Source organism: Salvelinus fontinalis, chromosome 14, assembly GCF_029448725.1.
Source record: "Salvelinus fontinalis isolate EN_2023a chromosome 14, ASM2944872v1, whole genome shotgun sequence".
Lineage (NCBI taxonomy): Eukaryota > Metazoa > Chordata > Actinopteri > Salmoniformes > Salmonidae > Salvelinus > Salvelinus fontinalis.
In genome coordinates this window covers 36,435,776-36,462,642 of record NC_074678.1, presented here as the reverse complement: position 1 = coordinate 36,462,642, position 26,867 = coordinate 36,435,776, and the positions used below count along the sequence as shown (strand labels likewise).

General features: G+C 49.6%; 1 protein-coding gene across 3 annotated transcripts in view; it reads right to left on the bottom strand.

Annotated features, from left to right (window-relative positions):
• raver2 (ribonucleoprotein, PTB-binding 2) overlaps positions 1 to 26,867 on the bottom strand; it is a 297,302-nt gene that overhangs the window by 134,377 nt on the left and 136,058 nt on the right. For all 3 annotated transcript variants that reach the window (XM_055861584.1, XM_055861585.1, XM_055861583.1), the window contains exon 4: positions 8,355 to 8,546. In XM_055861584.1, the coding sequence (XP_055717559.1) occupies positions 8,355 to 8,546 (192 nt within the window). The remainder of the gene's footprint in view (positions 1 to 8,354; positions 8,547 to 26,867) is intronic.

The following is a 26,867-nucleotide window of genomic DNA, read 5'->3' as shown; positions in this document are numbered from 1 at the left end:
AGGCTAATTGGTGATTGGAGCTGACCCCGCCCCCCTCGTCAAGAAGCAGCTGACACTAATCACCATTGCCACCTGAAGATAAAAGCCAGTGTTCTGTCCAGGGGAGGGAGAGAGGAGAGAGATGAGAGAGATGAGATAAGGAGTAGAGATTTGGAGATTGAGAGAGAAAAATTAGATTGTGATATAGTGTGGGTTGTGTATCAGAAAGTGTGGTATGTAGTGTTGTTGTTGGTAGCAGTTTTTCTATGTCCTGTGTTTGTGAGTGTTTGTGAAATCGTTAATAATTACTCTGTTTCGTTTGTTCCCAGGGGGGAAGGAGAAGGCACTTTGGGAGTGCTTAGGCAAGAGGCCCGAGGGCATACATATACCCGTAGTATATTTACTGTCTAGGCACACTAGGTAAGACCTGGGCGGACCACCCCCTGTATTTTGGTTAGGGCACCAGACGGTGCTAAGTTAGGTAAGTTAAGTGGGTAGGCAGGTTAGATAGGAGAGGGGGAACTTTGATATTTACTTTCTTTGCTTTGGTTCCGTCCAGCCCCTTTTCCCCATATTACCGTGTAAGAAAATAAATTCTAGTAAACGGTAAATTCTGCTTTTGTGTCATCCTTGCTCGCACCTACAGTCCATACCTCTTGCACTTCAGAGAGTTGAGTTATAGCAGGGAGTTGCGTTCCCTCTTCTCAGAGGCGTGCGTAACAGATGACCACTCCAATACCTTGACTTTGTTGTCCTTAAGCCATTTTGCCACAACTTTGGAAGTATGCTTGGGGTCTTGTCCATTTGGAAGACCCATTTGCGACCAAGCTTAAACTTCTTGACTGATGTCGTGAGATGTTGCTTCAATATATCCACATAATTTTCCTTTCTCATGATGCCATCTATTTTGTGAAGTGCACCAGTCCCTCCTGCAGCAATGCACCCCCACAACATGATGCTGCCACTCCCGTGCTTCATGGTTGGTATGGTGTTCTTTGGCTTGCAAGCCTCCCCCTTTTTCCTCCAAACACAACGAAGGTCATTATGGCCAAACAGTTCTATTTTTGTTTCATCAGACGAGAGGACATTTCGCCAAAAAGTACGATCTGTGTCCCCATGTGCAGTTGCAAACCATAGTCTGGCTCTTTTATGGCGGTTTTGGAGCAGTGGCTTCTTCCTTGCTGAGCGGCAAGGAATGTTATGTCAATGTAGGACTCAATTTACTGTGGATATAGATACTTTTGTACCTGTTTCCTCCAGCAACTTCACAAGGTCCTTTGCTGTTGCTCTGGGATTGATTTGCACTTTTCGCACCAAAGTACATTCATCTCTAGGATACAGAACGCGTCTCCTTCCTGAGCGGTATGATAGCTGCGCGGTCCCATGGTGTTTATACTTGCGTACTATTGTTTGTACAGATGAACTTGGTACCTTCAGGCATTTGGAAATTGCTCCCAAGGATGAACCAGACTTGTGGAGGTCTACAATTTTTTTCTGATGTCTTGGCTGATTTCTTTTGATTTTCCCATAATGTCAAGCAAAGAAGCCCTGAGTTTGAAGGTAGGCCTTGAAATACATCCACAGGTACACCTCCAATTGACTCAAAGTATGTCAATTAGGCTATCAGAAGCTTCCAAAGCCATGGCATAATTTTCTGGAATTTTACAAGCTGTTTAAAGGCACAGTTCACTTAGTGTATGTAAACTTCTGACCCACTGGATAAGTGAAATAATCTGTCTGTAAACAATTGTTGGAAAAATTACTTGTGTCGTGCACAAAGTAGACGCTATAACCAACTTGCCAAAACTATAGTTTGTTAACAAGACATACTTTTCCATCTATCTCTCTCCCTATATATATATATATATTTCTCTCCCTGTCTCCCTCTCTCCCCCTCTATCTCTATATTTATCTCTCTCTCTCCCTCTCTCTATATTTATCACTCTCTTCCGCTCTCTCCCTCCCTCTCTCTATATATATTTCTCTCTCCCTCACTCTCTCTATATATATTCCTCTCTCTCTCCCTCTCTCTCTATTTCTCTCTACATATATATATATATATATATTGTCACGTTCCTGACCTGTTTTCATTTGTTATGTATTTGTTTTAGTTGGTCAGGGCGTGAGTTGGGTGGGTTGGTCTAGGATTGTTTTTCTATGTTGGGATTTTGTGTTTGGCCTGGTATGATTCTCAATCAGAGACAGGTGTGTATTGTTTGTCCCTGATTGAGAGTCGTACTAAGGCAGCCAGGGTTTCACTGGTGTTTTGTGGGTGTTTGTTCCTGTGTCAGCGTTTGGGCCACACAGGACTGTTGCAGGTTAGTCACGTTTGGTGTTTTGTTAATTTGTAGTGTTTGTTGGTTTGCCATTAAAACATGAATACCTACTACTCCGCATCTTGGTCCGATCCATGCTCCTCCTCGTCTGAGGAGGAGAACGACTACGACAACCTTTACAGAAACACCCACCAAAACAGGATCAAGCGGAGTGGAGAAGGAAGGCAGGAACAACAGCAATGGGGAAAAGAGGAATGGACATGGGAGGAGATCCTGGACGGGAAAGGACCCTGGGCAGAGCCAGTGGAGTGTCGCCGCCCCAAAGCGGAGCTGGAGGCAGCGAAAGCGGAGAGGAGGTTGTATGAGGCTAAAGCAAGGCAGAGCGGCTGGAAGCCCGAGAGGCTCACCCAAAAATTTCTTGGAGGGGGGGGGGGGGCTAAAGGGGAGTGTGGCGAAGCCGGGTTGGTTACCTGAGCCAACTCCCCGGGCTTACCGTGGAGTGAGAGGGCGTCGTACTGGTCAGACACCGTGTTATGCGGTAAAGCGCACGGTGTCCCCAGTACGCGTGCTTAGCCCAGTGCGGGCTATTCCACCTTGCCGCACTGGGAGGGCTAGGTTGGGCATCGAGCCGGATGTCATGAAGCCGGCCCAACGTATCTGGCCTCCAGTACGTCTCCTCGGGCCGGCGTACATGGCACCAGCCTTACAGATGGTGTCCCCGGTTCGCCTGCATAGCCCAGTGCGGGTTATTCCACCTCGCCGCACTGGCAGGGCTACGGGGACCATTCAACCTGGTAAGGTTGGGGAGGCTTGGTGCTCAAGAGCGCGTGTCCTCCTTCATGGTCCGGTATATCCGGCGCCACCTTCCCACCCCAGCTCAGTACCACCAGTGCCTACTCCACGCACCAGGCTTCCAGTGCGTTTCCAGAGCCCTGTTCCTCCTCCACGCACTCTCCCTATGGTGCGTGTCTCCAGCTCAGTGCCTCCAGTTCCGGTACCACGCACCAGGCCTACTGTGCGCCTCAGCAGGTCAGAGTCGGCCGTCTGCCCAACGCCGCCTGCACTGCTCGTCTGCCCAGCGCCGTCTGAACTGCCTGCCTGCCCAGCGCCATCTGAGCCATCCGTCTGCCACGAGCCTTCAGAGCCGTCCAGCCACGAGCCTTCAGAGCCGTCCAGCCAGGACCAGCCAGAGCCGTCCAGCCAGGACCAGCCAGAGCCGTCCAGCCAGGATCAGGCAGAGCCGTCCAGCCAGGATCAGGCAGAGCCGTCCAGCCAGGATCAGCCAGAGCCGTCCAGCCAGGACCTGCCAGAGCCGTCCAGCCAGGACCTGCCAGAGCCGTCCAGCCAGGACCTGCCAGAGCCCCTCGGCCAGGACCTGCCAGAGTCCCTCGGCCAGGACCTGCCAGAGTCCCTCGGCCAGGACCTGCCAGAGTCCCTCGGCCAGGACCTGCCAGAGTCCCTCGGCCAGGACCTGCCAGAGTCCCTCGGCCAGGACCTGCCAGAGTCCCTCGGCCAGGACCTGCCAGAGTCCCTCGGCCAGGACCTGCCAGAGTCCCTCGGCCAGGACCTGCCAGAGTCCCTCGGCCAGGACCTGCCAGAGTCCCTCGGCCAGGACCTGCCAGAATCCCTCGGCCAGGACCTGCCAGAATCCCTCGGCCAGGACCTGCCAGAATCCCTCGGCCAGGACCTGCCAGAATCCCTCGGCCAGGACCTGCCAGAGTCCCTCGGCCCGGAGCTGCCGTCCCGCAGCCCGGAGCTGCCGCCCCTTATCCCGGTGCTGCCCCTTATCCCGATGCTGCCCCTTCATTTAGGTGGGTTTAGTTGGAGGGTGGTCATTGGGAGGGGGATACGGAAGCGGGGAGTGACTATGGTGGGGTGGAGACCTCGCCCAGCGCCAGAGCCGCCACCGTGGACAGACGCCCACCCAGACCCTCCCCTAGACTTTGTGCTGGTGCGCCCGGAGTTCGCACCTTAAGGGGGGGTTCTGTCACGTTCCTGACCTGTTTTCCTTTGTTATGTATTTGTTTTAGTTGGTCAGGGCGTGAGTTGGGTGGGTTGGTCTAGGTTTGTTTTTCTATGTTGGGATTTTGTATTTGGCCTGGTATGATTCTCAATCAGAGACAGGTGTGTATTGTTTGTCCCTGATTGAGAGTCATACTAAGGCAGCCTGGGTTTCACTGGTGTTTTGTGGGTGTTTGTTCCTGTGTCAGCGTTTGGGCCACACAGGACTGTTGCAGGTTAGTCACGTTTGTTGTTTTGTTAATTTGTAGTGTTTGTTGGTTTGCCATTAAAACATGAATACCTACTACTCCGCATCTTGGTCCGATCCATGCTCCTCCTCGTCTGAGGAGGAGAACGACTACGACAACCTTTACATATATGTATCTCTCTCTCTCTCATTCTCTCTGTCTGTCTCTTATTCTCTCCCTCTCCTTGAGAAAATGTCATTATGCATCAGTCTGTTTGGTTGGTTGCTGGTTGGTTCCCTCAAGCACAAGAAAACCAGGCTCCCTCACCATCACACCAGGGAGAAAGGGAAGGCGAGAGAGAGAGGGAGGGAGGGAGAGAAGAAAATAGGAGGGGGGAGGTCCATCTGCGACTGTGTTCACACTCAGTTTCACAAACTGAAGAAATTACAGGAGTAGTCCTCTGCTGAGCACAGCAGCTCTCCTCCTCCTCCTCCTCCTCTCCTTCCAGGGTTCTTATGTTGCTACTGTTTCTGCCTGAATCTCATTTTGTAATGTACTCAACAGAAGGAGCCTGGTGCATGCTCCTCTACAGAATTAAACAGGAATTCTATGTGCTCTTCACTTTCTTGGAAATACTTGCTTTTATAAGAACTACTCAACCTATTCACTGTCTGAGTATTTAAACTATTCAGTCTCTAAGTGCACTATTAAGACTATCTCTGAGACACAGGGGTCGTCTGATAATATACCTGGGATGTACCACAGTACTATCTCTGAGACACAGGGGTCGTCTGATAATATACCTGGGATGTACCACAGTACTATCTCTGAGACACAGGGGTCGTCTGATAATATACCTGGGATGTACCAGAGTACTATCTCTGAGACACAGGGGGCGTCTGATAATATACCTGGGATGTACCACAGTACTATCTCTGAGACACAGGGGTCGTCTGATAATATACCTGGGATGTACCACAGTACTATCTCTGAGACACAGGGGGCGTCTGATAATATACCTGGGATGTACCACAGTACTATCTCTGAGACACAGGGGTCGTCTGATAATATACCTGGGATGTACCACAGTACTATCTCTGAGACACAGGGGTCGTCTGATAATATACCTGGGATGTACCACAGTACTATCTCTGAGACACCAGAGGTCGTCTGATAATATACCTGGGATGTACCACAGTACTATCTCTGAGACACAGGGGTCGTCTGATAATATACCTGGGATGTACCAGAGTACTATACATTATACTGTCCACAGTCACCTGGTATGACCAAGTTGATGCTGAGGTGTTGACAGATTGACAGTTCCTCCTACCATCTTTTCGTCTCAAAAGGTAGAAATTAGAGAGTGAGTGGGGTAGAGGTGAGGTGCTCAAAGTACTGTGTGTGCATGTATTTAAGTGTTCGTGTCGACTTCAATGGTTGTGTACGTGTGTGTGGATGACTTTGACTGTGCATGTGTTTGAGTACATTCCAGTAGTGTGTGTGTCTGTTTGTGTGCATGTCAGTTTTTGTATGTGTGTGGGCATGTGTGTGTCAGGGGCAGTGAGCACAGCAGGGTTGATTTCTGTCAGAAGCAAACAGAGAAGTGGGCTCATTGTGAGTTAGGGCTACATTAGGACAACTCTTAAAATAACTTCCACTGTTATTGTTTCTGCCAGACAGCACCACAGTACGAGAGGAAGAAGGAACGAGAGGTGATATGTACGCATGTAAACAGTATGCAGATTTATGTTTAAATTGTCAGTATACCATGGCGTTGAATACTCGCTTCTGATTGGTTTGAAGAGCATTCTAGAGCGTGCATTATTTCCCTTTATAAACTGGGTGGTTCAAGTCCTGAATGCTGATTGGCTGAAAGCCGTGGTGTATGAGTCCGTGTACCATGGGTATGACAAAACATTTCTTTTTACTGTTCTAATTACCTTTGTAACCAGTTTATAACAGCAGTAAGTCACCTCGGGGGTTTGTGGTATATGGCCTATATACAACAACTACGGGCTGTATACAGGTACTCCGTGTTGCGTCGTGCAAAAAGGCCTTAGCCGTGGTATATTGGCAATATTCCACACCCCCTTGGGCCTTATTGCTTTAATAATACACTGATTGTACAAAACATTAGGAACAACTGCTCTTTCCATGACATAGACTGACCAGGTGAATCCAGGTGAAAGCTATGATGTCACTTGTTAAATGCACTTCAATCAGTGTAGATGAAGGGGAAGAGACAGGTTAAAGAAGGATTTTTAAGCCGTGAGGCAACTGAGACATGAATTGTGTTTGTGTGTCATTCAGAGGGTGAATGGGCAAGACAAAAGATTGAAGTGCCATTGAAGGTATCGTAGTAGGTGCCCGGCGCAACGGTTTGAGTGTGTCAAGAACTGCAACGTTGCTGGGTTTTCACGCTCAACAGTTTCCCGTGTGTATCAAGAATGGTCCACCACCCAAAGGACATCCAGCCAACTTGACACAACTGTGGGAAGCATTGGAGTCAACCTGGGCAAGCATCCCTGTGGAGTCAACATGGGCCCGCATCCCTGTGGAGTCAACATGGGCCCGCATCCCTGTGGAGTCAACATGGGCCAGCATCCCTGTGGAGTCAACATGGGCCAGCATCCATGTGGAGTCAACATGGGCCAGCATCCATGTGGAGTCAACATGGGCCAGCATCCCTGTGGAGTCAACATGGGCCCGCATCCCTGTGGAGTCAACATGGGCCCGCATCCCTGTGGAGTCAACATGGGCCAGCATCCCTGTGGAGTCAACATGGGCCAGCATCCCTGTGGAGTCAACATGGGCCCGCATCCCTGTGGAGTCAACATGAGCCAGCATCCCTGTGGAGTCAACATGGGCCAGCATCCCTGTGGAGTCAACATGGGCCAGCATCCCTGTGGAACGCTTTCGACACCTTGTAGAGTCCATGCTACAAAGAATTGAAGACGTTCTGAGGGCAAAAGGGGTACAACTCAATATTAGGAAGGTGTCCTTAATGTTTCTACACTCAGTCTATATACATGTATGAATACTGTATAAGCAAGCATAGTGAGTGATGATTTTTATATGCATTCATTTGTATATCATTGGACTTTATAAATCTGTCAGTTTATTAACGCTAAGTGATTAGTGCTTTTTGAGGTCGGTTTGGTTTCAGGTTCGATAATTTTTCTAAACATTAAATGCACTATGCATTATGTGGGTTGAATGCTGTAACACAGAATAAAACTATTATTAAAAGTCCATGATGGTAGTGACTTCTCATGACTGCTTATCACTTAATAAGCATCATTTATTCACATTACTTTAATTAAATATTTCAGTTGTTGTGTATATGACATTTGATGACTTCCAAGTCATTCCAAGTGCTCATCTCTATAGAGACTGTTTATGACTGCTGAATACCAACAATCACTTAGATCATGTATTTTCAGGTAGAGATACCTCGCGAAGCAACTGCTCTCTATCCCTCGATTGTGTATTCTTCTCTCTCTTTCATGTAGCAGGTGTACGAGAAACACAAACCGGAAAGTAGTGTGCAATGGATTATGGTCATTGTAGTTAATGTGCTAAACTGTGTTAAACTATGTAGAATATTGTCCTGTTGGAAACTACAACACTCTACTACATTGCACAGTTCAGGCTTGATCTGATATCTTTACAGAAACTGCACAATGTGCGCATTGAGTTCACAGAAAACAAACGAACGAAATGAAATTAGTTGTTTAAAAAACATTTTGTTAATCACTCAGCACTATTGTTTATCCACATTTGCAGTAAACATACAGTATTGTGTGTGTGTATGTGCGCAAGTGGCCATGCTTGTGTATGTGTGTGTATGTATGTATGTGTCCGTCCGTGCGTGTATGTGATTTGAACTTCTAGACAAGTTACTTACCACACCCTGAGCAGCGATGAGCGCTGCCAATGTGCTCCTGCCTGAGGTTCCGGGGGTGCAGAGAGAGAGACGGATCTCCTGTCCTCCCACCAGTGTTCTGTCCATCTCTATCAGTATGGCCTCCGCCTGCTCTGCACTCTCATACTCCACCACCCCGAACCCTCGCACCGGGCTGCCCTCATCCTGGGCTAGCTGAAACACAGAAAACACACACACGTTACACACACGTAACACACATCTCACTCTCAACAGCACAGGGCTACAAACAAGCAAAAAAAAAACAAGTACATACCAACACATAAACCTTGCACGATGCATTCCCAACACTCTCTTATTCCCCTCACAATCAGCGCAGTGTGTCCGGCGTAAAGCAACAACCTTGTCTAGCCTTCACAGTGACTGGCAGTATACTCTCACAAGATGAGCTCCAACTCACATCCAACTCTGCCATATTCCCAAAGCTCTCTCTCAGAGTGGAGTAGCATACCGTACTGTATCACATCTATCATAGCTCAGGTGGAGTAGCAGTACCGTACTGTATCACATCTATCATAGCTCAGGTGGAGTAGCAGTACCGTACTGTATCACATCTATCATAGCTCAGGTGGAGTAGCAGTACCGTACTGTATCACATCTATCATAGCTCAGGTAGATTCTGTGAAAGCCAGCCACTTTGATAATGGTCTGAAAAGAGCTCTTTCAAAATCTGCTGATCTCTCTCTCACTGTCTTTGGTTTTCTGATCCAGAATTCCCCAGAGAAAGCATTACAGAAGTGAGAGATAGCCTGGCTCAGAACTCCAAAGATGGATTGAATATGAGAGAGAGAGAGAGAGAGAGAGAGAGAGAGAGAGAGAGAGAGAGAGAGAGAGAGAGAGAGAGAGAGAGAGAGAGAGAGAGAGAGAGAGAGAGAGAGAGAGAGAGAGAGAGAGAGAGAAGAGAGAAGAGAGAAGAGAGAAGAGAGAGAGAGAGAGAGAGAGAGAGAGAGAGAGAGAGAGAGAGAGAGAGAGAGAGAGAGAGAGAGAGAGAGAGAGAGAGAGAGAGAGAGAGAGAGAGAGAGAGAGAGAGAGAGAGAGAGAGAGAGAGAGAGCAGATTCTGAAAGAGCTATTTTCAGACCATTATCAAAGTGGCTGGCTTTCACAGAATCCACCTGAGCTATGATAGATGTGATACAGTACGGTACTGCTACTCCACCTGAGCTATGATAGATGTGATACAGTACGGTATGCTACTCCACCTGAGCTATGATAGATGTGATACAGTACGGTACTGCTACTCCACCTGAGCTATGATAGATGTGATACAGTACGGTATGCTACTCCACCTGAGCTATGATAGATGTGATACAGTACGGTACTGCTACTCCACCTGAGCTATGATAGATGTGATACAGTACGGTACTGCTACTCCACCTGAGCTATGATAGATGTGATACAGTACGGTATGCTACTCCACCTGAGCTATGATAGATGTGATACAGTACGGTATGCTACTCCACCTGAGCTATGATAGATGTGATACAGTACGGTACTGCTACTCCACCTGAGCTATGATAGATGTGATACAGTACGGTACTGCTACTCCACCTGAGCTATGATAGATGTGATACAGTACAGTACTGCTACTCCACCTGAGCTATGATAGATGTGATACAGTACGGTACTGCTACTCCACCTGAGCTATGATAGATGTGATACAGTACGGTACTGCTACTCCACCTGAGCTATGATAGATGTGATACAGTACGGTACTGCTACTCCACCTGAGCTATGATAGATGTGATACAGTACGGTACTGCTACTCCACCTGAGCTATGATAGATGTGATACAGTACGGTACTGCTACTCCACCTGAGCTATGATAGATGTGATACAGTACGGTATGCTACTCCACCTGAGCTATGATAGATGTAATACAGTTCGGTACTGCTACTCCACCTGAGCTATGATATATGTGATACAGTACGGTACTGCTACTCCACCTGAGCTATGATAGATGTGATACAGTACGGTATGCTACTCCACCTGAGCTATGATAGATGTGATACAGTACGGTATGCTACTCCACCTGAGCTATGATAGATGTGATACAGTACGGTATGCTACTCCACCTGAGCTATGATAGATGTGATACAGTACGGTACTGCTACTCCACCTGAGCTATGATAGATGTGATACAGTACGGTACTGCTACTCCACCTGAGCTATGATAGATGTGATACAGTACAGTACTGCTACTCCACCTGGCTTTCTCTCTCAGACTCAGACAAATAAACACACACACAAAAACAAACATAAAAAAAGCACTAGTCTTCTCAGTACTGAAGCAATGACTGAGCAGTTTCTTAATCATGAAGTGCAGGCTGGTTTCCAGTGACAGAGCAGTTTCTTCCTCATGAAGTGCAGGCTGGTTTCCAGTGACAGAGCAGTTTCTTCCTCATGAAGTGCAGGCTGGTTTCCAGTGACAGAGCAGTTTCTTCCTCATGAAGTGCAGGCTGGTTTCCAGTGACTGAGCAGTTTCTTCCTCATGAAGTGCAGGCTGGTTTCCAGTGACAGAGCAGTTTCTTCCTCATGAAGTGCAGGCTGGTTTCCAGTGACAGAGCAGTTTCTTCCTCATGAAGTGCAGGCTAGTTTCCAGTGACAGAGCAGTTTCTTCCTCATGAAGTGCAGGCTAGTTTCCAGTGACAGAGCAGTTTCTTCCTCATGAAGTGCAGGCTGGTTTCCAGTGACAGAGCAGTTTCTTCCTCATGAAGTGCAGGCTGGTTTCCAGTAACAGAGCAGTTTCTTCATCATGAAGTGCAGGCTGGTTTCCAGTGACAGAGCAGTTTCTTCCTCATGAAGTGCAGGCTAGTTTCCAGTGACAGAGCAGTTTCTTCCTCATGAAGTGCAGGCTAGTTTCCAGTGACAGAGCAGTTTCTTCCTCATGAAGTGCAGGCTGGTTTCAAGTGACAGAGCAGTTTCTTCCTCATGAAGTGCAGGCTGGTATCCAGTGACTGAGCAGTTTCTTCCCCATGAAGTGCAGGCTGGTTTCCAGTGACTGAGCAGTTTCTTCCTCATGAAGTGCAGGCTGGTTTCCAGTGACAGAGCAGTTTCTTCCTCATGAAGTGCAGGCTAGTTTCCAGTGACTGAGCAGTTTCTTCCTCATGAAGTGCAGGCTGGTTTCCAGTGACAGAGCAGTTTCGTCCTCATGAAGTGCAGGCTGGTTTCCAGTGACAGAGCAGTTTCTTCCTCATGAAGTGCAGGCTAGTTTCCAGTGACAGAGCAGTTTCTTCATCATGAAGTGCAGGCTGGTTTCCAGTGACTGAGCAGTTTCTTCCTCATGAAGTGCAGGCTAGTTTCCAGTGACAGAGCAGTTTCTTCCTCATGAAGTGCAGGCTGGTTTCCAGTGACAGAGCAGTTTCTTCCTCATGAAGTGCAGGCTAGTTTCCAGTGACTGAGCAGTTTCTTCCTCATGAAGTGCAGGCTGGTTTCCAGTGACAGAGCAGTTTCTTCCTCATGAAGTGCAGGCTGGTTTCCAGTGACAGAGCAGTTTCTTCCTCATGAAGTGCAGGCTGGTTTCCAGTGACAGAGCAGTTTCTTCCTCATGAAGTGCAGGCTGGTTTCCAGTGACAGAGCAGTTTCTTCCTCATGAAGTGCAGGCTGGTTTCCAGTGACAGAGCAGTTTCTTCCTCATGAAGTGCAGGCTGGTTTCCAGTGACAGAGCAGTTTCTTCCTCATGAAGTGCAGGCTAGTTTCCAGTGACAGAGCAGTTTCTTCATCATGAAGTGCAGGCTGGTTTCCAGTGACTGAGCAGTTTCTTCCTCATGAAGTGCAGGCTAGTTTCCAGTGACAGAGCAGTTTCTTCCTCATGAAGTGCAGGCTGGTTTCCAGTGACAGAGCAGTTTCTTCCTCATGAAGTGCAGGCTAGTTTCCAGTGACAGAGCAGTTTCTTCCTCATGAAGTGCAGGCTGGTTTCCAGTGACAGAGCAGTTTCTTCCTCATGAAGTGCAGGCTGGTTTCCAGTGACAGAGCAGTTTCGTCCTCATGAAGTGCAGGCTGGTTTCCAGTGACAGAGCAGTTTCTTCCTCATGAAGTGCAGGCTGGTTTCCAGTGACAGAGCAGTTTCTTCCTCATGAAGTGCAGGCTGGTTTCCAGTGACAGAGCAGTTTCTTCCTCATGAAGTGCAGGCTGGTTTCCAGTGACTGAGCAGTTTCTTCCTCATGAAGTGCAGGCTAGTTTCCAGTGACTGAGCAGTTTCTTCCTCATGAAGTGCAGGCTGGTTTCCAGTGACAGAGCAGTTTCTTCCTCATGAAGTGCAGGCTGGTTTCCAGTGACTGAGCAGTTTCTTCCTCATGAAGTGCAGGCTGGTTTCCAGTGACAGAGCAGTTTCTTCCTCATGAAGTGCAGGCTGGTTTCCAGTGACAGAGCAGTTTCTTCCTCATGAAGTGCAGGCTAGTTTCCAGTGACAGAGCAGTTTCTTCCTCATGAAGTGCAGGCTGGTTTCCAGTGACAGAGCAGTTTCTTCCTCATGAAGTGCAGGCTAGTTTCCAGTGACAGAGCAGTTTCTTCCTCATGAAGTGCAGGCTGGTTTCCAGTGACAGAGCAGTTTCTTCCTCATGAAGTGCAGGCTGGTTTCCAGTAACAGAGCAGTTTCTTCCTCATGAAGTGCAGGCTGGTTTCCAGTGACAGAACAGTTTCTTCCTCATGAAGTGCAGGCTGGTTTCCAGTAAGCACCAGTAGATCATTTCTCCTGACAGCTATTATTACTTTACAGTTACTGTCCATCAATACAGCTAACAGGGACAGAGGGAGGGAGAGAAGGAAAGAGAGAAGGATAGAAGAAGGAAAGAAGGAAGGGAGGGAGGGAGGGAAATGAGGGAGGGATGGATAAAAGGTTGGGTGGGATGGAGGATTGGTGAAAGGAGAGATGGATGCAGTGAAGGAGGGAGTTAGTAATGTCCCTGTCTGGAAATGAGTCAATTTAAGCCCACTGTAATAGGACAAGGAGCCATACATCCTGGTAATTACTGTATGTCAGCCAATCAGCAGAAGGGATGAGTTAAATAATGCATCAGACCTTCTCACCCTTGTAGGGCCCTGAGTCCTGTCATACAACATTTAGATGCCAGCCTAGTAGCTAATGCAGACCAACTGGCATAACATGCTTCCAGATCACCACCAGTCACTGTTCAGCTGGATGGAACGGTAAGACAAGGCAGGACACAACTGGACTGAATCGCATATAGCAGAGATTCTCCACACAATAACACAGCTGCTCTCATAAGAGTTCAGTCATGACTCATGAGTCAGTTGTTGCTTATCCCCCATCCTCTCACCCCACATTTCCTCTCCTCCACTCCCACTCGTCTGTCAGTCCCCCCAGTCTGAGGAGCAGAGCTGTGGAGGAGGAGGTCGATAGGCCATCAGAATACATTAGCCATACTCTATGGAAATAAATGACCTTCCTCTCCTCCTTACCAGTCTACCAATTCAACACCCTGAGGAAGGGAATGAGGAAGGGACATAGAACACACATATGTCATTCCAGTGAGTGAGTGATGTTTGCAAAGCAAGAGAGAGAGAATGAGTGACAAAGAGAGAGAGAGATGCACACACATATACACATCAAGCTGTTATGTTCATTCACCTTCTGCACAATCATGTGTGTGTGTGTGTGTGTGTGCGTGTGTGCGTGCGTGCGTGCGTGCGTGCGTGTTTAAAAAATGCCTGGTATGACTGAGAGCTTTATTTATAGTACAGGAAGTTGTGACTGTCATTTAGTTGGGTGTCAAGCAGCTGAGCGGGAAACCAAACCCTCACAACGGACACCAGCACAGAGACATACACAGAGACATCTACATAAGTTAATTATGGTTTAACAGGTAAAAACTCTCTCTTTCTCTTGCACTCATCCAATCATAAATGGGCTCTGCACTTCCAATGAGCCAATGAGCCAGTGACCTCTCTCTCTCTCTCTCTCTCTCTCAATTTCAATTCAATTCAAGGGGCTTTATTGGCATGGGAAACATGTGTTAACATTGCCAAAGCAAGTGAGGTAGATATTATACAAAAGTGAAATAAACAATACAAATTAACTGTAAACATTACACAAGCATAAATATGGGTTGTATTTACAATGGTGTTTGTTCTTCACTGGTTGCCCTTTTCTTGTGGCAACAGGTCACAAATCTTGCTGCTGTGATGGCACCCTCCCTCCCTCCCTCCCTCCCTCCCTGGTCCATGTCCAGTGTTGACATAAAGACTAACCCATTTACAGAGAGACCCATCACCCCCACCATGCCCTCTATGATATAATTGAGACTCTGGCATTTTATCTCCTCCTCAGGTTAAGGTTACTTCTGCCTCTTCAACATCATAATCACATGAAAGGCCAGCTACTGTGGACATGTGTGTATGTGTGTAAAGTGCACGTGTGTGTGTGTAGTGTTTATTATCCACATCTTTCTGTGTCCATCATGGTCTGTCGACTCTGCTACTCGACGGTACGGAACCCCTCTGTGATGTCATCAGTACAGCTCTTTCCACTGTTTATGAAGCTGGCCAAAAAACTTTCCTAATGAGTCATATTGAGTGAGTGAGTGAGTGAGTGAGTGAGTGAGTGAGTGTGTGTGTGTACGCACGCACGCACCAGGAACAGATATGTCATAGTGAATCAGTCTTGTTACATAAACAAAGAGCAGTGCACACAGGCATACAGACAGACAGACACACAGACACACGCACCGCGAGAAAGAGAGAGCAGGATATGTGCTCAGACCTTCACAGCCGTGCCACATGGTCCTCTATAGACTTTCTACAGTATACACACACGCTCATGCACACTGTCATATGCTCCATGTCTCTGGCAAGTCATTTACCTCAGTCTTACTGAGCTAACACCAATGTCTGGGAATGGACACATACAGGTGTAGGATCTTAATTTGATGACCCTGTTGTTGCACGAAGTTAACATACGAAAATGTTTTAAGATGGTCATACCAAGGATCATGTACAGTTGAAGTCGGAAGTTTACATACACCTTAACCAAATACATTTAAACTCAGTTTTTCACAATTACTGACATTTAATCCAAGTAAAAATTCCCTGTCTTAGGTCAGTTAGGATCACCACTTTATTTAAGAATGTGACATGTCAGAATAATAGTAGAGTGATTTATTTCAGCTTTTATTCCTTTCATCACATTCCCAGTGGGTCAGAAGTTTACATACACTCAATTACTATTTGGTAGCATTGCCTTTAAATTGTTTAACTTGGGTCAAATGTTTCGGGTAGCCTTCCACAAGCTTCCCACAATAACTTGGGTAAATTTCGGCCCATTCCTCCTGGCCTCCTTGCTCGCACACGCTTTTTCAGTTCTGCCCACAAATTTTCTATAGGATTGAGGTCAGGGCTTTGTGATGGCCACTCCAATACCTTGACTTTGTTGTCCTTAAGCCATTTTGCCACAACTTGGAAGTATGCTTGGGGTCATTGTCCATTTGGAAGACCCATTTGTGACCAAGTTTTAACTTCCTGACTGATGTCTTGAGATGTTGCTTCAATATATCCACATAATTTTCCTGCCTCATGATGCCATCTATTTTGTGAAGTGCACCAGTCCCTCCTGCAGCAAAGCAACCCCACAACATGATGCTGCCACTCCCGTGCTTCACAGTTGGGATGGTGTTCTTCGGCTTGCAAGCCTCCCCCTTTTTCCTCCAAACATAAAGATGGCCAAACAGTTCTATTTTTGTTTCATCAGACCAGAGAACATTTCTCCAAAAAGTACGATCTTTGTCTCTATGTGCAGTTGCAAACCGTAGTCTGACTCGTTTTACTGTGGATATAGATACTTTTGTACCTGTTTCCTCCAGCATCTTCACAAGGTCCTTTGCTGTCGTTCTGGGATTGATTTACACTTTTCGCACCAAAGTACATTCATCTCTAGGAGACAGAACGCGTCTCCTTTCTGAGCGGTATGACGGCTGCGCGGTCCCATGGTGTTTATACTTGCGTACTATTGTTTGTACAGATGAACGTGGTACCTTCAGGTGTTTGGAATTCGCTCCCAAGGATGAACCAGACTCGTGGAGGTCCACAATTTTTTGGCAGATTCTTTTTGATTTTCCCATGATGTCAAGCAAAGAAGCACTGAGTTTGAAGGTAGGATTTGAAATACATCCACAGGTACACCTCCAATTGACTCAAAATATGTCCATTATCTCCTTTACCAAGATAATCCATCCACCTGACAGGTGTGGCATATCAAGAAGCTGATTAAACAGCATGATCCTTACAACAGTGCACCTTGTGCTGGGGACAATAAAAAGCCACTCTAAAATGTGCAGTTTTGCCACATAACACAATGCCACAGATGTTTTGAGGGAGCAAGCAATTGGCATGCTGACAGCAGGAACATCCACCAGAGCTGTTGCCAGAGAATTGAATGTTCATTTTTCTACCATAAGTCGCCTCCAACATCATTTTAGAGAATTTGGCAGTACATCCAACCGGCCTGACAACCGCAGACCACGTGCAACCACGCCAGCCCAGGACCTCCAAATCCCACATCACCACCCGGACAGCTGATGAAACTGAGGAGTATTTCTGTCTGTAATAAAGCCCTTTCGTGGGGAAAAACTAATTCTGATTGGCTGGGCCTGGCTCCCAAGTGGGTGGGCCTATGCCCTCAGACTGGGGCGAAGGTTCACCTTCCAACAGGACAATGACCCAAAGCACAAAGCAAAGACAACGCATGAGTGGCTTCGGGACTCTGAATGTCCTTGAGTGGCCCAGCCAGAGCCCGGACTTGAACCTGATCGAACATCTCTGGAGAGACCTGAAAATAGCTGTGCAGCGACGCTCCCGATCCAACCTGACAGAGCCTGAGAGGATCTGCAGAGAAGAATCGGGGAAAAAATCCCCAAATACAGATGTGCCAAGCTTGTAGTTTCATAACCAAGAAGACTCAAGGCTGTAATCACTGATTCAACAAAGTACTGAGTAAAGGGTCTGACTACTAATGTAAATGTGATAATATTATTATTTATTTAAAACATTTTGCAAACATTTCTAAAAATCTGTTTTGCTTTTTCATTATGCGTTATTGTGTGTAGATTGATGAGGGAATAAGGCAGTAACGTAATGTCATGTGTGCTCCCTCTCCGGCCTCTAGTACACCAGGCTACTTGTGATGGCGCACACCTGTCACCGTCATCACTCACCTGGACTCCTTCACTCCCCTGATTATCTTCCCTATTTATGTCGCTCCCTTCGGTTCCTTCCCCGGCGATATTGTTTCTGTTTCTGTGTCAGTTCTGTACGTTGTCCGTGTTCCTTATTTTGTAATAGGTTGTGTTTATTTATTAAAACACTTACTCTCTGAGCTTGACTCTCAGAGCACAACGTTACAGAATAATGGCTCACTTAAGGGAAGCATCAGGGAGTGTTTTTAGTTTTTTTGTGTCAGGTGGAATGACGTTGGGTCCGGGAGCCACTACAGGTTGACATGCCTCAGCCGGCTCGTCAGGCTGTCAAGCCTTCGCCGGATCCCCAGGCTCCCCTGTGTGGCTGAGAGTGTGTGGCTGAGAGTGTGTTGGCTGAGAGTGTGTTGGCTGAGAGTGTGCGGCTGAGAGTGTGTGGGAGACAAAGTGTTGTGGATGTGTTTCTGGCTTGTTATGAGTGGGACTTAGCAAACAGGCAATCTCCACTCTATCTTGCTTAACTCTAAAAGAGAGTGAAATCAAAGCAAATTAAAGCAAATTAAAGCAAATCAAATGTTATTGATATATGTTAAACATACACATGTTTAGCAGATGTTAATGCGAGTGTAGCGAAATGCTGGTGCATCTAGTTCAGACCATGCAGTAATATCTAACAAGTAATCTAACAATTTCACAACAACTACCTTATACACACAAGTGTAAAGGAATGAATTAGAATATGTACATATACATATATAGATGAGCAATGGCCGTGCAGCATAGGCAAGATGCAGTAGATGGTATAGAGTACAGTATATACATATGAGATGAGTAATGTAGGGTATGTAAACATTATATAAAGTGATATTGTTTAAAGTGACTAGTGATACATTTATTACATCCAATTTTTTTTCTTATAAAAGTGGCTAGAGATTTGAGTCAGTATGTTGGCAGCAGCCACTCAATGTTAGTGATGCCTGTTTAACAGTCTGATGGCCTTGAAATAGAAGCTGTTTTTTAGTCTCTCGGTCCCAGCTTTGATGTACCTGTACTGACCTCACCTTCTGGATGATAGCGGGGTGAACAGGCAGTGGCTCGGGTGGTTGTTGTCCTTGATGATCTTTTTGGCCTTCCTGTGACATCGGGTGGTGTAGGTGTCCTGGAGGGCAGGTAGTTTGCCCCCGGTGGTGCGTTGTGCAGACCTCACTACCCTCTGGAGAGCCTTACGGTTGTGGGCGGAGCAGTTGCCAAATCAGGAGGTGATACAGCCCGATAGGATGCTCTTGATTGTGCATCTGTAAAAGTTTGTGAGTGTTTTTGGTGACAAGCCAAAGCCATCAGCCTCCTGAGGTTGAACAGACAGCCACCCACACGCTGTCTGTGTGGGTGGACCATTTCAGTTTGTCCTTAATGTGTACGCTGAGGCACTTAAAACGTTCCACCTTCTCCACTACTGTCCCGTCGATGTGGATAGGGGGGTGTTCCCTCTGCTGTTTCCTGAAGTCCACGATCATCTCCTTTGTTTTGTTGACGTTGAGTGTGAGGTTATTTTCCTGACACCACACCATCGTTATGCACGTGCGTGCATGTGTGTGTTTGTCTGCAGTATATGCCTGTACAGTCTTTTCAAAAAGGGCAAAAATCTCTTCCAAATAAATCATCTTCACCCTCCTCGGCCCACACCAGTCATCCATTACATCCACAACACTTTGTCACCCACACACTCTCAGCCACACACTCTCATTGACATCCTGTTCTCTCACAGACTGCTACTCTGACACAGTTCTCCTCCTAATCTCCTCTGTCCCAGCCTGTCAATCAGGCAAGTGTGGCATCTCCTCTCCTCTCACTGACAGTTGTGACAGGGCAACCATGTCCCCGGTCACGGAACGGTCACTCTGTGGTCTTCAAAGTCTCTCCTCTATAGGGCCCTGGAAGTCTACTGCTGTCACACAGACCGACAACAAGGGCACCCTAACCCCTCCTAACTCCTCCTGCCCTCTCCTAACTTCTCCTAACCTCTCCTAACCCCTCCTAACCCCTCTTAACCCCTCCTAACCTCTTCTAACTCCTCCTAACCCCTCTTAACCCCTCCTGCCCTCTCCTACCTTCTCCTATCCTCTCCTAACCCCTCCTAACCTCTCCTAACTCCTCCTAACCTCTCTTAACATCTCCCAACCCCTCCTAACTCCTCCTAACCCCTCTTAACCCCTCCTGCCCTCTCCTAACTCCTCCTAACCCCTCTTAACATCTCCCAACCCCTCCTAACCACTCCTAACTCCTCCTAACTCCTCCTAACCCCTCCTAACTCCTCCTAACCCCTCCTAACTCCTCCTAACCTCTCCTAACCTCTCCTAACTCCTCCTAACCCCTCCTACCCTCTCCTAACTCCTCCTACCCCCTCCTAACCCCACCTAATCCCTCCTAACTCCACCAAATGTAACCACTCCTCTCCTCTTACAGGTACCCTGCTTTATCACTGATGACTCATGTAGTATACCGTTTTTTCCCAGAGCTCTGTCCGGTCTCTAGCCACAGAAAAAGAGAAAGGGGGGCACACACAGAGCGAAAGAGAGACTTCTCTCTGCTGTCATTTACCTGCTAATAACACATAGCTTTCTAATGGGCCTGGCATTCTTAGATTGCCTCCTGCTTATTTTTTATTTTTTTATTTAACTAGGCAAGCCAGTGAAGAAGAAATTCTGATTTACAATGACGGCCTACACCGGCCAAACCCGGACGACGCTGGGCCAATTGTGAACAACCTTATAGGACTCCAAATCAGTTGTGATACAGCCTGGATTCGAACCAGGGTGTCTGTAATGATGCCTCTAGCACTGAGATACAGTCCCTTAGACCGCTGCGCCACTCAGTAGCCCTTTATTTGTGAGAGGGTGACCCGACGCACACCGAGCGAGGCTTTGACAGTCACTGTAAGGATGGAGACTTTAATTCATTTAGCACTACAGTACTAGAGGAGTCACTCTCAAGCACTACTGCCGGAGGATAGAACGCTTTTAAACAAATTAGAATGGAACTGAAATGGAGAAGAACCATCGAAACGAAACGAGGAGGGATGAACAATGGGAAGTTCTTACCTTTTGATATATATACAGTACGGTATGCCAATAGTGTGGAAAGCTGTCATCAAGGCAAAGAGTGGCAACTCTGAAGAATCTCAAATATAAAATACATTTTGATTGGTTTAACACTTTTTTGGTTGCTACATGATTCCATATGTGTTATTTCATAGTGTTAATTTCTTCACTATTATTCTACAATGTAAAATAAAGAAAAACCCTGGAATGAGTAGGTGTTCAATCTTTTGACTGGTACTGTATATAATGTAAATGTGATCTAACTTAGAATGTATGATATTAATCTAGTTTAAAAAATGATAAAGATAGCCTAATTATTATTTTTACAGCAAAAAAAGGTACAAAACAAGCAATGATGCAAACACCTCATGAAAGCTGATCTTGTTGAAAATAAGAATTTAAAAAAAATGCAATAATAAAGGCTCTAGAGGCAGCAGACTAGTGGTGATCATAGGGTTTAGGGTGGAGGAGAGCCCTTAGTGCACTGCAGAGGGATGGTGGTGGGGGTGGAGGGTTTAGGGTGGAAGAGAGCCCTTAGTGCACTGCAGAGGGAGGGTGGTGGGGGTGGAGGGTTTAGGGTGGAGGAGAGCCCTTAGTGCACTGCAGAGGGATGGTGGTGGGGGTGGGGGTGGAGGGTTTAGGGTGGAGGAGAGCCCTTAGTGCCCTGCAGAGGGATGATGGTGAGGGTGGAGGGTTTAGGGTGGAAGAGAGCCCTTAGTGCACTGCAGAGGGATGATGGTGGGGGTGGAGGGTTTAGGGTGGAGGAGAGCCCTTAGTGCACTGCAGAGGGAGGGTGGTGGGGGTGGAGGGTTTAGGGTGGAGGAGAGCCCTTAGTGCACTGCAGAGGGATGATGGTGGGGGTGGAGGGTTTAGGGTGGAGGAGGAACCTTAGTGCACTGCAGAGGGATGATGGTGGGGGTGGAGGGTTTAGGGTGGAGGAGGAACCTTAGTGCACTGCAGAGGGATGATGGTGGGGGTGGAGGGTTTAGGGTGGAGGAGAGCCCTTAGTGCACTGCAGAGGGAGGGTGGTGGGGGTGGAGGGTTTAGGGTGGAGGAGAGCCCTTAGTGCACTGTAGAGGGAGGGTGGTGGGGGTGGAGGGTTTAGGGTGGAGGAGAGCCCTTAGTGCCCTGCAGAGGGATGATGGTGAGGGTGGAGGGTTTAGGGTGGAGGAGAGCCCTTAGTGCACTGTAGAGGGAGGGTGGTGGGGGTGGAGGGTTTAGGGTGGAGGAGAGCCCTTAGTGCACTGCAGAGGGATGATGGTGGGGGTGGAGGGTTTAGGGTGGAGGAGAGCCCTTAGTGCACTGCAGAGGGAGGGTGGTGGGGGTGGAGGGTTTAGGGTGGAAGAGAGCCCTTAGTGCACTGCAGAGGGATGGTGGTGGGGGTGGAGGGTTTAGGGTGGAGGAGAGCCCTTAGTGCACTGCAGAGGGATGGTGGTGGGGGTGGAGGGTTTAGGGTGGAAGAGAGCCCTTAGTGCACTGCAGAGGGAGGGTGGTGGGGGTGGAGGGTTTAGGGTGGAGGAGAGCCCTTAGTGCACTGCAGAGGGATGGTGGTGGGGGTGGAGGGTGGAGGGTTTAGGGTGGAAGAGAGCCCGTAGTGCACTGCATAGGGATGGTGGTGGGGGTGGAGGGTTTAGGGTGGAGGAGGAACCTTAGTGCACTGCAGAGGGATGATGGTGAGGGTGGAGGGTTTAGGGTGGAGGAGAGCCCTTAGTGCACTGCAGAGGGATGATGGTGAGGGTGGAGGGTTTAGGGTGGAGGAGAGCCCTTAGTGCACTGTAGAGGGAGGGTGGTAGGGGTGGAGGGTTTAGGGAGGAGGAGAGCCCTTATTGCACTGCAGAGGGATGATGGTGAGGGTGGAGGGTTTAGGGAGGAGGAGAGCCCTTAGTGCACTGCAGAGGGATGATGGTGAGGGTGGAGGGTTTAGGGTGGAGGAGAGCCCTTAGTGCACTGCAGAGGGATGATGGTGAGGGTGGAGGGTTTAGGGTGGAGGAGGAACCTTAGTGCCCTGCAGAGGGATGGTGGCGGTGGAGGGTTTAGGGTGGAGGAGGAACCTTAGTGCACTGCAGAGGGATGATGGTGGTGGTGGAGGGTTTAGGGTGGAGGAGGAACCTTGGTGCCCTGCAGAGGGATGATGGTGAGGGTGGAGGGTTTAGGGTGGAGGAGGAACCTTAGTGCACTGCAGAGGGATGATGGTGGTGGTGGAGGGTTTAGGGTGGAGGAGAGCCCTTAGTGCACTGCAGAGGGATGGTGGTGGGGGTGGGGGTGGAGGGTTTAGGGTGGAGGAGAGCCCTTAGTGCACTGCAGAGGGATGGTGGTAGGGGTGGAGGGTTTAGGGTGGAGGAGGAACCTTAGTGCACTGCAGAGGGATGATGGTGGTGGTGGAGGGTTTAGGGTGGAGGAGAGCCCTTAGTGCACTGCAGAGGGATGGTGGTGGGGGTGGGGGTGGAGGGTTTAGGGTGGAGGAGAGCCCTTAGTGCACTGCAGAGGGATGATGGTGAGGGTGGGGGTGGAGGGTTTAGGGTGGAGGAGGAACCTTAGTGCCCTGCAGAGGGATGATGGTGGGGGTCGAGGGTTTAGGGTGGAGGAGAGCCCTTAGTGCACTGCAGAGAGATGAGGGTGAGGGTGGAGGTGGAGGGTTTAGGGTGGAGGAGAGCCCTTAGTGCACTGCAGAGGGATGGTGGTGGGGGTGGAGGGTTTAGGGTGGAGGAGAGCCCTTAGTGCACTGCAGAGGGATGGTGGTGGGGGTGGAGGGTTTAGGGTGGAGGAGAGCCCTTAGTGCACTGCAGAGGGATGGTGGTGGGGGTGGAGGGTTTAGGGTGGAGGAAGAACCTTAGTGCACTGCAGAGGGATGATGGTGAGGGTGGAGGGTGGAGGGTTTAGGGTGGAAGAGAGCCCTTAGTGCACTGCAGAGGGAGGGTGGTGAGGGTGGAGGGTGGAGGGTTTAGGGTGGAAGAGAGCCCTTAGTGCACTGCAGAGGGATGGTGGTGGGGGTGGAGGGTGGAGGGTTTAGGGTGGAAGAGAGCCCGTAGTGCACTGCATAGGGATGGTGGTGGGGGTGGAGGGTTTAGGGTGGAGGAGGAACCTTAGTGCACTGCAGAGGGATGATGGTGAGGGTGGAGGGTTTAGGGTGGAGGAGAGCCCTTAGTGCACTGCAGAGGGAGGGTGGTGAGGGTGGAGGGTGGAGGGTTTAGGGTGGAAGAGAGCCCTTAGTGCACTGCAGAGGGATGGTGGTGGGGGTGGAGGGTTTAGGGTCGAGGAGGAACCTTAGTGCACTGCAGAGGGATGATGGTGAGGGTGGAGGGTTTAGGGTGGAGGAGAGCCCTTAGTGCACTGCAGAGGGATGATGGTGAGGGTGGAGGGTTTAGGGTGGAGGAGAGCCCTTAGTGCACTGCAGAGGGATGATGGTGAGGGTGGAGGGTTTAGGGTGGAAGAGAGCCCGTAGTGCACTGCATAGGGATGGTGGTGGGGGTGGAGGGTTTAGGGTGGAGGAGGAACCTTAGTGCACTGCAGAGGGATGATGGTGAGGGTGGAGGGTTTAGGGTGGAGGAGAGCCCTTAGTGCACTGCAGAGGGATGATGGTGAGGGTGGAGGGTTTAGGGTGGAGGAGAGCCCTTAGTGCACTGCAGAGGGATGATGGTGAGGGTGGAGGGTTTAGGGTGGAGGAGAGCCCTTAGTGCACTGCAGAGGGATGATGGTGAGGGTGGAGGGTTTAGGGTGGAGGAGAGCCCTTAGTGCACTGTAGAGGGAGGGTGGTAGGGGTGGAGGGTTTAGGGAGGAGGAGAGCCCTTAGTGCACTGCAGAGGGATGATGGTGAGGGTGGAGGGTTTAGGGAGGAGGAGAGCCCTTAGTGCACTGCAGAGGGATGATGGTGAGGGTGGAGGGTTTAGGGTGGAGGAGAGCCCTTAGTGCACTGCAGAGGGATGATGGTGGGGGTGGAGGGTTTAGGGTGGAGGAGGAACCTTAGTGCACTGCAGAGGGATGATGGTGGGGGTGGAGGGTTTAGGGTGGAGGAGGAACCTTAGTGCACTGCAGAGGGAGGGTGGTGGGGGTGGAGGGTTTAGGGTGGAGGAGGAACCTTAGTGCCCTGCAGAGGGATGATGGTGGGGGTGGAGGGTTTAGGGTGGAGGAGGAACCTTGGTGCCCTGCAGAGGGATGATGGTGAGGGTGGAGGGTTTAGGGTGGAGGAGGAACCTTAGTGCACTGCAGAGGGATGATGGTGGTGGTGGAGGGTTTAGGGTGGAGGAGAGCCCTTAGTGCACTGCAGAGGGATGGTGGTGGGGGTGGGGGTGGAGGGTTTAGGGTGGAGGAGAGCCCTTAGTGCACTGCAGAGGGATGGTGGTAGGGGTGGAGGGTTTAGGGTGGAGGAGGAACCTTAGTGCACTGCAGAGGGATGATGGTGGTGGTGGAGGGTTTAGGGTGGAGGAGAGCCCTTAGTGCACTGCAGAGGGATGGTGGTGGGGGTGGGGGTGGAGGGTTTAGGGTGGAGGAGAGCCCTTAGTGCACTGCAGAGGGATGATGGTGAGGGTGGGGGTGGAGGGTTTAGGGTGGAGGAGGAACCTTAGTGCCCTGCAGAGGGATGATGGTGGGGGTCGAGGGTTTAGGGTGGAGGAGAGCCCTTAGTGCACTGCAGAGAGATGAGGATGAGGGTGGAGGTGGAGGGTTTAGGGTGGAGGAGAGCCCTTAGTGCACTGCAGAGGGATGGTGGTGGGGGTGGAGGGTTTAGGGTGGAGGAGAGCCCTTAGTGCACTGCAGAGGGATGATGGTGAGGGTGGAGGGTTTAGGGTGGAGGAGAGCCCTTAGTGCACTGCAGAGGGATGGTGGTGGGGGTGGAGGGTTTAGGGTGGAGGAGGAACCTTAGTGCACTGCAGAGGGATGGTGGTGGGGGTGGAGGGTTTAGGGTGGAGGAGAGCCCTTAGTGCACTGCAGAGGGATGGTGGTGGGGGTGGAGGGTTTAGGGTGGAGGAGGAACCTTAGTGCACTGCAGAGGGATGGTGGTGGGGGTGGAGGGTTTAGGGTGGAGGAGGAACCTTAGTGCACTGCAGAGGGATGATGGTGGGGGTGGAGGGTTTAGGGTGGAGGAGGAACCTTAGTGCACTGCAGAGGGATGATGGTGGGGGTGGGGGTGGAGGGTTTAGGGAGGAGGAGGAACCTTAGTGCACTGCAGAGGGATGATGGTGGGGGTGGGGGTGGAGGGTTTAGGGTGGAGGAGGAACCTTAGTGCACTGCAGAGGGATGATGGTGAGGGTGGGGGTGGAGGGTTTAGGGTGGAGGAGGAACCTTAGTGCACTGCAGAGGGAGGGTGGTGGGGGTGGAGGGTTTAGGGTGGAGGAGAGCCCTTAGTGCACTGTAGAGGGATGGTGGTGGGGGTGGGGGTGGAGGGTTTAGGGAGGAGGAGTAACCTTAGTGCCCTGCAGAGGGATGATGGTGAGGGTGGAGGGTTTAGGGAGGAGGAGAGCCCTTAGTGCACTGCAGAGGGATGATGGTGAGGGTGGGGGGTTTAGGGTGGAGGAGAGCCCTTAGTGCACTGCAGAGGGATGATGGTGAGGGTGGAGGGTTGAGGGTGGAGGAGAGCCCTTAGTGCACTGTAGAGGTAGGGTGGTAGGGGTGGAGGGTTTAGGGAGGAGGAGAGCCCTTAGTGCACTGCAGAGGGATGATGGTGAGGGTAAAGGGTTTAGGGTGGAGGAGAGCCCTTAGTGCACTGCAGAGGGATGATGGTGAGGGTGGAGGGTTTAGGGTGGAGGAGAGCCCTTAGTGCACTGCAGAGGGATGATGGTGAGGGTGGAGGGTTTAGGATGGAGGAGAGCCCTTAGTGCACTGCAGAGGGATGATGGTGAGGGTGGAGGGTTTAGGGTGGAGGAGAGCCCTTAGTGCACTGCAGAGGGATGATGGTGAGGGTGGAGGGTTTAGGGTGGAGGAGAGCCCTTAGTGCACTGCAGAGGGATGATGGTGGGGGTGGAGGGTTTAGGGTGGAGGAGGAACCTTAGTGCACTGCAGAGGGATGATGGTGACGGTGGAGGGTTTAGGGTGGAGGAAGAACCTTAGTGCACTGCAGAGGGATGATGGTGAGGGTGAAGGGTTTAGGGTGGAGGAGAGCCCTTAGTGCACTGTAGAGGGATGATGGTGGGGGTGGAGGGTTTAGGGTGGAGGAGAGCCCTTAGTGCACTGTAGAGGGATGGTTGTGAGGGTGGAGGGTTTAGGGTGGAGGAGAGCCCTTAGTGCACTGTAGAGGGATGAT